General features: G+C 40.5%; 2 protein-coding genes across 2 annotated transcripts in view; both read left to right on the plus strand.

Moving 5' to 3' along the window:
- The window catches only part of vta1 (vesicle (multivesicular body) trafficking 1), a 50,557-nt gene extending 45,641 nt beyond the window's left edge, over positions 1-4,916 (plus strand). The window contains exon 8 of the mRNA XM_079571840.1: positions 4,051-4,916. Coding sequence (XP_079427966.1) covers positions 4,051-4,196 — 146 coding nt within the window. The 3' untranslated portion in view covers positions 4,197-4,916. The remainder of the gene's footprint in view (positions 1-4,050) is intronic.
- Positions 4,917-10,048: 5,132 nt separating this feature from the next.
- adgrg6 (adhesion G protein-coupled receptor G6) overlaps positions 10,049-14,071 on the plus strand; it is an 85,981-nt gene continuing 81,958 nt past the window's right edge. The window contains exon 1 of the mRNA XM_079571866.1: positions 10,049-10,219. Within this exon, the coding sequence (XP_079427992.1) occupies positions 10,218-10,219 (2 nt within the window). The 5' untranslated portion in view covers positions 10,049-10,217. The remainder of the gene's footprint in view (positions 10,220-14,071) is intronic.

The raw sequence follows: 14,071 nt of genomic DNA on the forward strand, positions 1-14,071 counted from the left end.
GAAGAAGAAGATCTTTACTTATATAGCGCCTTTCACAGACATGGTCACAAAGCGCTTTACATGAGACAATTGTACATTCACTCCATACTCGGTGGTGGAAAGCTACGTTTGTAGCTTCAGTTTCCCCTGGGGGAGACTGTCAGAGGCGCTTTCGCGACTACACACGTCTGCGCCAACGGACCCTCTGACCACCACCATACATTCACTCACACATCATTCATCCTGGCCTATTGTGCATGTTTTTAGTGGTAGGGGAAACCGGAGTACCCGGAGGAAACCTACGCAGACACGGGGAGAACATGCAAACTCCACACAGAAAGGCCCCGTCCCTGGTGGGAATCGAACCCGGACCTTCTAGCTGTGAAGCTAGCTGCGCTACCGTGCTAAGGAGAGAGGAGGAGTTAAGCAGACAGAGGAGAGAGCGCGACATTGGTCTTCCTGTTTTGCCCTTTTCTGCGTATTCTGCAACATAGGTGCACTGTATTTACTATTTTGATTTTAAGCTAAATATTTTTTTATTTATGTTGAAAATTGATGTATTAACAAATAGTCAAAATAGTACAATTTAGGCCATTATCGGGCTTCTCCACCAGCCTGGGCTAAAAAGATCCAATAAGAATAGAATCTGCCATCTTGACTAGAAATAAGCAGCTGCAGTTTATGTGGATTATTAATTTTTTTTAAGGTTTTAAAGGTGTTTGTGGCCAATATAACCTGTATCATCCCATCATTGTTCCTGACTTAAAACAGCTCTTTTCATGTTAGACACATTATCACATAATACACTAGGGTTATAGTGCAGATACAACAAAATATGTCGGGGTGCCCTAGAGATGAAAAGGTTGAGAACCAGTGACCTAGATCAAATCTGAAATCAGGACTAAACTGGGTCAAAAAAGGTGGTGAGCAAATGTAATTCTAAAAGTTTAACGTTGTCACTGCCTTTAAAAAATGCCTTTGTGTTTTCGGTTCACAAAAGAGCAACCCATCACTTTACTACTGCGATCAAAACTTTCATGAGACAACTCCAAAACTCATGGCCCACTTTTTAGACAAACCCTAAATGTCCAGGCAGCTTGTGATGAAATTACCTTCAGTGGGTGGCACTTCGTTGTTGTATCATGAGAAAAGTAATTTGCTACAACCAACCATTTGCAAACCTGTAGTGCATTAAAACGATGAGATTGAATTGAAAGACCGTCGCGCCTGGAGTTATCTAAATGCTAATCGTTGCCACATTTTGCAGCTTCAAAACCACTTGATCACAGACTCAAATTTCCTTTTCTTAAGTCTTCCTTCAGTTCATGCTAAACCAGATTTTATAGCGTTGTTCTTTTGGGAATAGGTCTAACTGGAGCCAGGACTCTGAGATCCTGCCATCACGAAGTTTTATGATTGAAGAGCACTGACAGAGCAGCGAAGGGAGTGTCCCCATATCAAAGTCATTATAAGACTCAAGGCTCAAGGCATGTCTCAAAAAGTAGGTTAACTTTGAACAGTTACCGCGCAGCTACGTGTAAAGTAGGCCATTCACACAGTCTGAGAGAAACAACGGTCGAAATTGTGGAATCGTCTACATTACCGTTTGCCGTATTTTCCGTACTATAAGTCGCACTTTTTTCATAGTTTTGCTTGGGGTGCGACTTATTCTCAGGTGCAAAATATACAATCTCACAATGTTGTTATTTTCACCCTGACAGCCGCTAGAGGGCGCTCTGGGCTTGTGTTCCAGTATCTGCTACTTTTGTACCACTGAAGATTTCAAAAACGGCAATCGAGTAGCTGAAAAAAAGTTTGGAGTGAGCGAGCGACTTGTGAGGGACTGGCGAAAGTTACTGCATTAAAGAAAACAAAAAAAGCTAATCGCGAGCTAAAAGCTAGATGACCACAGCTAGAGGAGCGAGTTTGCAAATGGGTGCTTGAACAAAGCGCTGCCGGGAGAGGCTTGTCAACGGAGCAGTTAGCCTCCATGCCCAGGTAGTTGCCAAGGCTGGTGCGACTTATACTCCGGAGCGACTTGTATATGTTTTTTTCTTCTTCATTTTGCATTTTTTTTGGCTGGTGCGACTCCAGATCGACTTATAGTCCGGAAAATACAGTAAAAAGAGTTTACAAAAGGCGAAGAAGCTATGGCGTAAAAGGATTTATTTGACACTGGCACAATACAACCGCACCGTTATTCAAGCTACAGCTACACAGTGTGGGATAATGAATAAGTTAGTGCATAGTGCAGTATATGATGGCCTCCAGTGGGGAAGCCAACTGTTAAAAAAGGGGGAAAAAGAACCCGACAAGCCAAGTGTGTTAAAAAATCTGTAAAGGTCAAGCTGCTTTTGTCCACTTTGACCTGTCTGCCTGTGTGAATCCAACCGTGTCAGCGGTGATTGAGAGGTCATAGGCGCAAGAATGATGGCCAACCTTTCCGCACAAAAATGTTTCTTCTCTGGTCATCACAGAATGCGTAAAACAGAGCCCTATTTAGCAGACGCAGGAATACCGTTTCTCCAGAGGAACACTTTGTAAGAACAACCGTTGAATGTCATTTGTTCAACCTGCTCTGACCGTCAGTAAGTGCAAAGTCTACAGTTTTGGTTGGACCCGTTCGGATCCGAGGAGTTCCCCCCCCCCCCCCCCCCCCCCCAAATAAGAATAATAAGAGTAACTGGAGTCCTGAGGCTCTGCAGAAGCACCAGCCACGGCCAAGTCAAACCCAGACCAACACTGGTTCAACTGCAGTAAGTCCGGCTGTAAATCTGAAAATCCACAGCGTGTAGAGAAAAGAATGGACTGTCTGTGACCGATGCCTTTCATTTCGATTTAATGAGAACAACCTTATATTATTAAAAAGGAACAAACAAAAAAACATAAATGCAAAAGCCCACACACAACCGACCGCCGCTCTCCACGAGAAAAAACAATGTCTGAATGAAAATAAGTCAAGTACAACAGTAAAATCAACAGGCAATTTGAATCCAATTTAGCTTTAATCATATATTCTCTCTCGGCAACACGGCATATACGCAATTGTGAATAAAATCGCTTTGTATTTACCTTTCTCGTCTTCAAAGTTACTGCAGTGACACAGAGAGGCCCTAACTCTACGTATTGAGCAGTCACTAATAATGACAGTAATTATTTGCTTTGCCTTAGCCGCTCTCACAACGACCACCACTGATCACATTAATGCTTCTCTCCGAGCAGCGGAGCTTAAAAAACATATTTGAGACAGAAATTGAATTATGCTACAACCGTAAGCCCGTAATCCCCGAGCGGATCTGCCTCCTCCTTAGAAAATGTGCTGAGCGCAAGAGAGAGAGAAGCGAGAGGCCAGACTGTAAGAAGATGGGAGTGCGCCAGAAACTACAAGACTTCGACATTAGACAGATATCTGGAGAGGGGAGGACAGTGTGTGAATGGAAACTTAAGAAGACATCTCTTCTTGTTCTTGCATTTGAAGCGCACTGACGAAGCACCAAGGAGAAAGAATCTTTCGATAATTATGAAAAGATGTTTTCAGCCTCTTGTGATGACAAAACTATACATATGGAAGCATGGGTTTTCATAGCTTCAGTTCAGTATGAATATTGTTTTTTAGCCGTTTTGACAAGATTATTTATTATTATATGACTTATGGTTGCTTTGGAGGGGTGCAATGCATCATGGGAAGTGTACCTGACACACACATGGAAGCACATCTTTGCTCACTGCATGCTATGAGTGATATTCGATAACAAAAAACATCTTTTTTTATCATTATTAAGTCAGAACAATACTGAAAAACAAAATCAGAACCAAAAACAAGGCAAGTCATAACTAAAACTGAACTTTTACATATTTTAAAGTTATTTCAGGCTGTATTAGCAAAAACAATTGCGTGTTTTGGGCTTGTGTGATGTGATGGATATTTTGTCTTATTATATTGTGATTATGATTTAGTGTAATTTCCCCCTCTGTCTTTATTGACTTTGACATGAACCATTAATTAATCTGTCGTGGAATGAGTGTTTTGGACAAATGTGGACTAAAATTGCTTTGCGTTCTTTCCTGCAGGTAATGTGCAGCTTTCCGCGGAGGACTTCACCCGAGCTCAGAAATACTGTAAATACGCCGGCAGTGCCCTTCAGTACGAAGACGTGTCCACCGCCATCCAGAATCTACAGAAGGCGCTGAAACTACTCTCCACCGGGAAAGAATAACGCCTCTGTCCTCTGTCTATCTCCCATCTCTATCTCCAAGCCCCGCCCACCAACAGACTGACCCACGACCAGCCAATACAGCCACCACTTCGGGTCCCGAACAATGACCCGAGTGTCCCCAAGACGCAGTTATTAAGGAGAAACGTCAAAGCTACAAGATGATTGGACGAAAGTTGGCATGTGACCTTAGTTATTATACAGTATAAGAGAATGAGGCTTTCAAACAGAGCTCTCACAGAAAATAAAAGATAAAGACCAAAAAACTAATTGTTGAAACTTCACAAAAAATTAATCACAAATGTATTTTTCTTTGCCTCATATCATACATAGTTTTTTTTTTTTTGAAAGTTGAAAATCCCAAGACTTCTCTCCATAATATTAGATTATAAATGAGAATGAAAAACAAGTTCTAAAATCTAAAACTAAACCATTGTTTCATTTTGGTTTTAACATTTGAGTCAGGCCCTTTGTAACTTGATGTTAAATTAATAAGTAGCATTGTAGACTAATGAGTAAAACATTAGGTTTTGAAGACAAAAAAAGAACTAGTGCCTTTTCTACAAAAAAAGTATTGGAATACAAAAATGCTCTCTCTATGTAATTAAGTCAGCTGTGAAATGTGGATTGAGAATAATTATTTTCTGTGAAACTTTAAGACCCACACTGTTAAAAGGATAAAATAATAATTACATTTAAAAAAAATACATAAATATATCTTCAAAATTCCCGTTTACAGTCATCTGATTTGTGTCCACTCAATTTTATTGTGAAATTGATCTTTGTCTAAATCTGTTTATTTGTTAGTTGTTTTAGATGCTCTAATAAACTCGCCTGCAATTTATGCAAACATCTGTTCTACGTTTTAAGGAGCACTTAGCGTTCATTGCTGGGGTAGATTGCATGGGACAGGTCACTGTCGTTCCACCTTTACAGATTATTATATTTACTATTATTCTGCACTGATGTAAAAACACAATCTGTTCAAGACATTCAAGCTTTTGAATAAAACTTTTGCAGCATAAATTCCGCTACTCATGCTTACTGCACAAGTAGAGTGTGTCATAATTAAAGCAGTACTAAGTAACTTGTTAACCTTAATAAAGCCTTTCCGTAGTCCCTCTGGGGGTAATACAAGTGTTACTGGGATGATTGGAGGGTCTTTCATCTCCCCCTGGTGTCTCTGGCCAGAAAACTACAATTGCAACTTCGCTCCCACCGGGTCGGAGCCACCAATACACACTCATGGAATCACGAAGAAGAAGCTAACAGGCTAACGGGCAAAGCTAACTGTGGATAGCACTACTTTAGCAGTATTTACAGCCAAAAAAAAATATTTCCATTGTGTAATTGGATGAGCAATATCCCTCTCTCCCTTTGTCTTTTCTGCAAGTGTAGTATTTACTCTCGTTGACAATAAGTAAAACAATGCAACATGCTACGACACCTGCAGTAACGCTTATGGCCTCTAGGGGCACGAGTCACTTAGTACTGCTATATTCAACAGTGTGTTTAGTAGTAATAGTTTTCAGATAGTACTTGGGTTCAACATAATCAAGAACTTTTAAGCAGAGAGCAGTTCAGTTTGACTACCTTATAAAATTAAATAGGAATTATTATGAGTGTTATTTACATTTGATCAGGTCTTCGGTTCTGAATTTGCCTTTCAGTTTAATCACGGGGTTAGTTCTTGATGCTCAGCCTTGGATTTTCTTAGGCCTGCCCAGTGCAGTACACGGTCTCTGTGACCTCCAAACTGTTTGAGACAGATGAAAACCCACTTCAAGAGGATCGGACGTTATTCTCTCAAACCACCATTGCTGCTTCTGCCATCCACAATTCAATTCTTTTTTTTGTTTTCTTTTCACCTGCAACATATTTAATGAAACTCTTCATCTCTCCTTATCTCGAGCACAAGCTACTTCAGTTTGTTTTTCCGGATGTATGTTCACTCCTTAAGGTTCTTGACCTGGACACAAACATCTGTCCATAGACCGTCCTCAAGAGTAAAAGACTGAAGAGGTTAGCGATGGGTTTCATGGGAACATCGACCCTTTTACTCCTCATATTTTAAGAGGTTTCAGCCTTTTCTCTGCACCAACATTTTCAAATCCATTTACAAAACCTCTTTTGAATCGCATGCGGTCTCTCCTCACACTTCCTGTTCTCTGCTCCCTTCCTCTGTTGCAGATATTATTAGCCCGAAGCACTCAACGTCCAAACCGTGCATAGATTTATTGCAAAAAGGTCCAGTTAATTTACCTCTGTGGAAGTCTCCAGAATTCAACCGTCAATCTTTCAAACAGTCTGTCAAAAGTTAGCTCCATCTGCTCAATGGCCAAGGACATGCTGTTTAAACCCAGCACGACCCTATATTTGTTCAACGTTTTCGGGAGTGGAAAGAGAAGAGGATGGAAGTTAAGTTCTAGCTGCAAGCATAAGGACTTTCAATCCGATACAGTTAATTTTTCAGTTGTAAGGGAAATCAGAGCACCCAGAAGGAACCTATACACAAGGCCCCACCAAACCCAAGATTGAAGCTGGGACTGTACCGCTGCACTGTTTCTCATTTAACATCATGTTATTATGTCATTCCCTCATTAAAAACATGCCTGAAGTGTTGCCTTGGCACATTCACGTGTTTTTGAGTAATCTGTAAAAACTCTGATGGCGGCCATTTTAGGGATAGGTTTGCCTGAGTCCTCCTAGGAACGCCCCCACCTCCTGGAGACGCCTCCGAGCTTTCGTCACCAGCCGAGTAACCAACCACTGCTCCTCAGCAGAACCCCCTCCCCACTGATGCCACAGACAGCATGTGGAGGGGGCGTGTCGGAAAGGGTCAGAGGTTCTTAAAGGGACAGGGGCCTATTTCAAGACATTCACTACATACATTTTGAGAGAGCAATTTTATACAAGGCAGTTATTCTTATTTACTGCATTTACAGACCAACAGAAGGTTTGGTCATCATTGTAGTGTGATATAGACTGGTGCTATGTGATTGAAAAAAGCATAATACCCCCTCTTTAATAAGTGGGACTAAAAAGAAGCCCAAGTTTTGCCAGTTTCCAGGCAGCTTTTTTCATGGCTTGAGGTGGTGAGGGTGACGGTCACTATAGGATGGGTCAAAGCCGACTCCTTTTTATCTAATAGAGCCGAGTTAGATATATTCATGATTTAAATAAAAAATATATGGATGTCTAAGAATCTGCATTATCCGTCTTGTAAAAAAACTGCCTGAACATCCAGAATGGTCCAGGGTATTTCATCACAGAGTCCATATCTTAACCCCATTGAAAGTCTTTGGGGTGTAATGGGGAAGCCTTTGCTCAGTGGTCAGACTCTCACCCATCATCAATGTAAGATGATGGGTGAGAGTCTGAATTCAACACTGCCCTGGATGGAAATCATTCCACATTATAGAAGCTCATTGAAACAATGCCGCTGCTGTAAATCAAAGCAGTGGTAAGATCACACACAGCATTAATGTGTGTTGTGTGTGATCTTTTTCTTTTTGTGGCGATTATTTGCTGTTCAGGTGCTTTAATTGACTACATGTACGTAGTGATAAGCTGTACACTAAGCCTATGGAGCAAATCAAGCCCCCCCATCACTTAATTTCCTAGGTTTATTTTGACATATGTGCAGAGATCGAAGTAGTCGTGAAAGGTTTAAGTATTGTCATTTCCTAAACTTGCAGAATGTTCCTCCCATATCTCTTTTGACAGAGGAAAAGCGACCTGCTACCAAGCAAGCTAGTCTCATGATGGTGTGCAGAATCATTGCATATTACATCCAGACAGGGGCAAATACTTTCCGATGGGACATATAAAGGTGAACGATACATCTAAAGTGAAAATGTCTGAAATATGTGACACAAATCTTCATTGGTATAAATGGCTGGGGGGCTGCTTGGGTTTAATGTGTGAATCTGTTCGTTCAGCACCATTACTTCCTGGTCTACATGCCGTTATTTCCTCCAAAGGCATCCACGTGAAGATAACCATGAGAAGGAATAAAACTCAGGGTGGCGAAGGTGAACGAATCCAGCACACCTCATTTGACTTTAATCAGAGCCTGCTCACATCAAATCTGCAGGAAGTGCTGCACACAAATCACTGTAAAGAACAGGATGTTAGCGCCATCTTGAAGTCGAGTACCTGGTATTACCCCTATATTTGCGTGGTGCCTCTAGGTTGAACTGCATATCCATTTAGATGAATGTCCCACTTTTCATTAGTGCTCTGAAATGAAAATGTGATAAAGACTAAGGTGAGTGTCCTATCTTGCTGGGAATGGCATTACCGTAGTCCATAACGGGCCCCCAACCTGTGGGCCGTGGTTCAGAACTGGACCATGCGCTAGTGTGTGTGTGTGTGTGCGTGTGTTCCTATAATTACGACATTGTGAGGACCAGTTTCAGTTTTTAACTAACAAAGTGAGGACATTTTTGGAAAGTGAGGACATTTTGGGTGGTCCTCACTTAGGTTTAGATTAGGGTTAGGATTAGGGTTCAGGGTTAGGGTCTGGGTAATAAATTTTCTAAGAGTGTCCTCTTTAAGATAGAATTATAAAAGTGTGTGTGTGTATCTTTATCAAAGTACGACAGTCATTTTTCAGTCCATCTGTGTAACTACAAGGCAGTTACTCAACCTCAATTGTAGTAGCAGTAGTAGTAGTAGTAGCAGCAGTAGTAATAGCAGTAGTAGTAGCAGTAGCAGCCATCTTAATTGTCACTTACCAAGAAGCATTCAAAATAGAGACACACTGAGTTTTTGTTCACGCTGAAGCAGTGTTAATTTCGTCGACTAAAATATTTAGTCTTAATTTTAGTCAAAGTGATATTTTTTCCAAATAAAATTGGACTAAAACTAAATTAAAAGTTTCTCATGAGACTAAAACTATGACTAAAATGTCCAGATATTTTAGTCGACTAAAATAAGACTAAATAAAAATGAAAAGGAGAGACTAAAATCATCCAAACTTCTATTGAGTGTCTGAAAGAGCCTCATATCATGTAAATTCTCTGCCAAAGGATCAGCTCTGAGCTTTGTTCATGTGGAGCAGCTCCATGAAGCAGAGGAACAAGATTAAATATGATTATAATTAATATTATCAATGCAAAGACGACTATATTCGTCTTAAATTTAGTCGACTAAATTGACATGCAATTTTAGTCGACTAAAACTAGACTAAAATTAAATTACATTTTAGTCAAAAGACTAAAACTAAAATAAAATATGTTGTCAAAATTAACACTGCGCTGTAGATGTTTTATGGCACCACTGAAAACTCCTAGGGGTCATTTATTAGGAAAAGTGCTAAATAGGGCGTGCATGCTGGAAATTAAGATATTGCTAAATGTGGGCATGTTGCACCTAGTTTACCATTTAAATCACATATATTACAGTATTAGCGCATAAAATGCGTAAATGGCTCTGCCGCTGATCCACTTTCGCGCGTGCTACTCTTTTTGCGCATGACCAAAAGCTTAATAAATGAGCCCCGTAGTGCATGAGAGACTTGTGCTGATTGATTGTCATTTCTACGTTTTATGACGCCTGGCCCTTATTCAGAACTTCCTCCCAAAACGCTTCTATTGTGAAATGTCTCCGGAACCCCCGGTATCTTCCTCTCTGTAACTTACCACAGCCCCTGCAGCGCCTCCGAACTATCTGCCCGCTGTTTGTCAAATCTCAGCTCTGTGCACGTCCCCTGTGCGCGCTCCCGCCTCTACCCCTCACTCACATCCCTCTCTCTCTCTCTCTCTCTCTCTCTCTCTCTCTCTCTCTCTCTCTCTCTCTCTCTCTCCTCCCAAACACCGTGTTAGTGCTTCACTTCTTCAAGGACCGTCTCCAAACTTTGCTTTTACGCGCCTGTGTCCGGCAGCGCGCCGCGGACAGTTGGATAAAGTTGCCTCTTCTTGTTTGGTAAAAACTTCGTGGACAACTTTTTCTTTAGGTGGGAAACTTTTGTAAGACAGGACGATGTTCTTGAGAGGAGACCAGCTGCCGCTCCAGTGAAACATGTAAGTAACAAATCGGAATCTCACTTATGTCCAAAAAAGTGCTCAGAGGCACTGTAACTCTAAAGTGTGCGCGTAAAGTTTGTAAGTAAACTCTGTTAAACTTGTTGAAGAGGTTTTAAGATGAAGAAGATCGTAATATTTATTAAGTGGACTATTTGCTGTCATGGATCAATTGACAAATTGTTATAAACTGTGTTTCGACTGGAAAAAAAGTTACGACATAAGCAAATTGACTGAGGCATTAGAGCAGACGATAATCAAAGATTATTCGCCGGGCTGTCATTGAACATTTCTTGATGGTCTATTATCATTTCCACTGAACCTTCTAAAATTCTAACTCACTGTTTTTGTACATTATTATTTCAAGATTGGTTCTGAAAAGGATTTGTGGTGGTAGAGAAATCATTGTGAATCATTTTTACATGAACATTTCTTCAGTTAATAGTTTGGCATGTTGCTGAATGTTGAAACTGTAATGTATGGCCCCATTTTGATTCTACACGTTTTCATTATGTTGGTCACTTTCATAAATTGTCTGTAAACTGTCTGTAGTAGCATTTAAAAGTTAAAGAAAAGTGTCATGTCCAAGGGCACAGTTGTCACTACTATGCAAAGCCATGATGATGGATAAAACTGCCTTGAAGTTAAGAAGTGACAATGTATACCTGAGCTGCTGCTGCTGCTGCTGCTTCATGGACTTGACACTGAAAGCCAGAACAAATCTCTATCATCCATCGGTTGCGTCAGATCAAAACTTTGTTCAACTCTTCGGGGTCACATGGGGTTTGCGAGATCATTTCAGGAAGGCCGGCTGGCATACTTTCTATAGTTTGAACAGAACATGTGCCTCTGTAGGGGTTGCAAACACCAGCAAGAAAACAAAGCAAATGAGACCCAGTGGTTTAACTAATAAACACAGGGAAATGTATATAGCACTTTTCCACCTTCACTGGGCACTCGCTCTCACATTCAGTCAGCAATGGACACAGGGTAAACACTCTATAATCTGAATGTTGTCATATCTGTTATTTGCTTATTGCATTTCTCAGAGATTACCGTTATGTGTTTTTTTTTTTCAGACAATAATTAGATCGAATGGGATTGCCTTATCCGTTCTAAAGCTTTCTTAAACTTTTTTTTGCTGAGTCGCTGTTGTGTAATTGATCTAAGGGATCTGGAGTATCTTTCCTTTTACCTCTCAGACTTAACCCAAACATAGAGAGAGGGTCCTTTGTAATGGCTCTTAGATGTAATCAGGTCTAATTTCCCATGTTCCACCTCTGGCTTCGCTTCCACAGTTTGGGAATTGATGGATTGTGGGATAATCCATTTTTTTTTTCTTTTTTCCGACCCGGAACGCTGCTGGGAAAAGGCTGTTCCATGATGCCGTTTGGCTGCCTATAGACGCTGTGCATATGTTTACAATCTGCAGCATTCGCCCCCAGTGTGAAACGAGGAGAGACGTGCAGGGATCCACGCCATGATTTGTCGACTAGACGCTCAGTTGCAAATGTTAGACCCTTCATAGATAGTTGTGGGCTTAGTTTTTGGTCAGAAGTAGTATCGTACAAACTTTATAAGACGCCAGAATGAAGAAGTTGTTGTTTGCTTTTCAGATTCAAAGTTCAGCGAGCAGGCTGTATGGCTGGATTGATCTCACTGTTCAGAGTGTGCTCGTCCTTTCTGTCTCCGAGTTGCCGATACAGAAGTTTTTTGTGTCCGTGATTTGTGTAGCACCGTGGTTAAGAAGTGAAGTTTGCATGTTCTCACCGAGTTTCCTCCTGACACTGAGGTTTCCCCCCCAATCTAAAACAGACGCAATAGGCTTACGCTTCCAACTAGGTTATAGGACAAATGTCTCTCTGGGGACGATAAAATAGTCTGCAAATGTTTTTTTTTGTGGGTAGAATGTGTCGCCTGAGTCTTTCCTCTGGTGTTGTGGCAGCGAGGTCAGCCTGGATCTTCATTTCTTTGAGTTATCATCCTGCGGTAACCAATCAGAAGCCAGATGCGCAGCTCTTAATGACTCTACGCTGCTCCCTGTTTTGTTTTTGAATTGCCGTAACTCATCGAAATGACTTCATTTTAACCAGATTAATCTTCCCATCTGATGTCACCGCCGTAGAACTGAAGGCTATACAGCATGAGACCATTAGCTGAAACGTCAATGCTTTCAGATATGATTGTCTTTTGGGAGGGAAGTCAACTCATTCCTGTATTCTGATGTCAAAGTGAAAATAATTAGGTCACAGTGTTACCCAGAATCTTTCACATGTGCAGGAAAGTCCAGAGAGTTGACGGTGAGTAGCGGTGGGCACAGTCTTTGGTCGTTGGAGTCAGTTTTCTAAATTGTTTTCCTGCTTCATTTGCATGTATTGAAATAGACCCACTTCGTCCAACCTTTTAATACATTTTACACCTAACATCATAGGGCTGCTCGATTATTTCTGTCATAATTGAAATCACGATTATTCAAACGATTATTTGTTGCCTTTAAAAAAAAAGGATTTATTTTATTTATATGTTTATTAATAGAAAAAACTATGCTGAATATTTTCTGTTTTCTGAACAGTCATAAAAGTACAAATGATTTCAAGTACGCCTCGATTAAGGAGAGGTCTCTGTTTCACACCTGCCCCCTGCTGGCCGGCCCTCACACCTGCGCAAGTAAACTGAGCAGTGCGGCCTGATGACATCATCACACAGCACTGTTTTTTTTAATTTTTATGTCAGACAAAAGCCATGGCACGTGAAAAGCGAAAGGAAAATAATCCTGAAATAACGCAAGTCTGCTTTGCAAAAAAAAAAAGAATAAAAAGAATAAATAAAATAGAAAAAAAAAAAAAAATGAAAAAAAAAAAAATTATAATCGATTTTTTGCTAATTTTGTAAATCGTTTACTGTTGTAATCGAAATCGTTATCGAATTTCGATTAATTGCACAGCCTTATAACATGTTACTCTGTATTCCTTTCGCATGAACCCGGCCCTATCTTTACTTGACTTTTGAGACTTGATTAAATATTGATACACGCTTTAAAACAACATTGTAATTATGAGATGAGCGTCATGCATTATATTGAGTTGGATGCTGAACACATACAAGCTGAGGAGAACGTCATTCAGAAATTAGCTTCGGCTGCAGAATACATTTATGACCTGGCGTATACATAATCATATGTTTGCATATCTTTGTATAAGGTAATTACCTCAATTAGATTAATAATAACATGGGCAGGGCAGCAACAATTAGGTCCACTTAAGCTTCAGTCCCTCCTCAAATGTTATTATTATGTTGTGTCTTAGTATAGACCGATATAATAGTCTGGAACTGATCTTTAACTCGCATGTTTTGCTTTCTTTTTGCATTTGCGATGACCTTAGATGACTTCATAACTCCGACAACATGAACAACAATGACACTTTCATATTTGCCAGTGTGTTGCTATGTTTATGTGCGTTTTTTCCTGTGTTTCTGTGGCACCAAAACCAGGCCTGGTGTATGTACCTCAGTGTTTTGGGACAGCTGGTGTAAACTTGCATGGATGCACGCATAAATCAAAATGTCATGTGTTTATGGAAAGCATTTTAAATCAATTACAATGTTGTCTATATTTGGATAAGTCAGCGACCAGCGACTTTTCGACACCTACAGTTCTATCTGGCCGTGGTTTCCACAATTGTTTTCCTTCGCAAGCCAGATTTGTTAGCGACTCGACGAAGGGCATTGTTTGCAGATGATTTTGTTTTGTATCAATTTTAGAGGAGCTGCCAGACTGACAATGCTCCCCTGGAATATATTAGGAATGCTACAGCTGCGGAGTCAAAGCAGTGAAAGAAAAATGGCTTCCAA

This window comes from Gobius niger (genome assembly GCF_951799975.1).
Source record: "Gobius niger genome assembly, chromosome: 15".
Classification (NCBI taxonomy): Eukaryota; Metazoa; Chordata; class Actinopteri; order Gobiiformes; family Gobiidae; genus Gobius; species Gobius niger.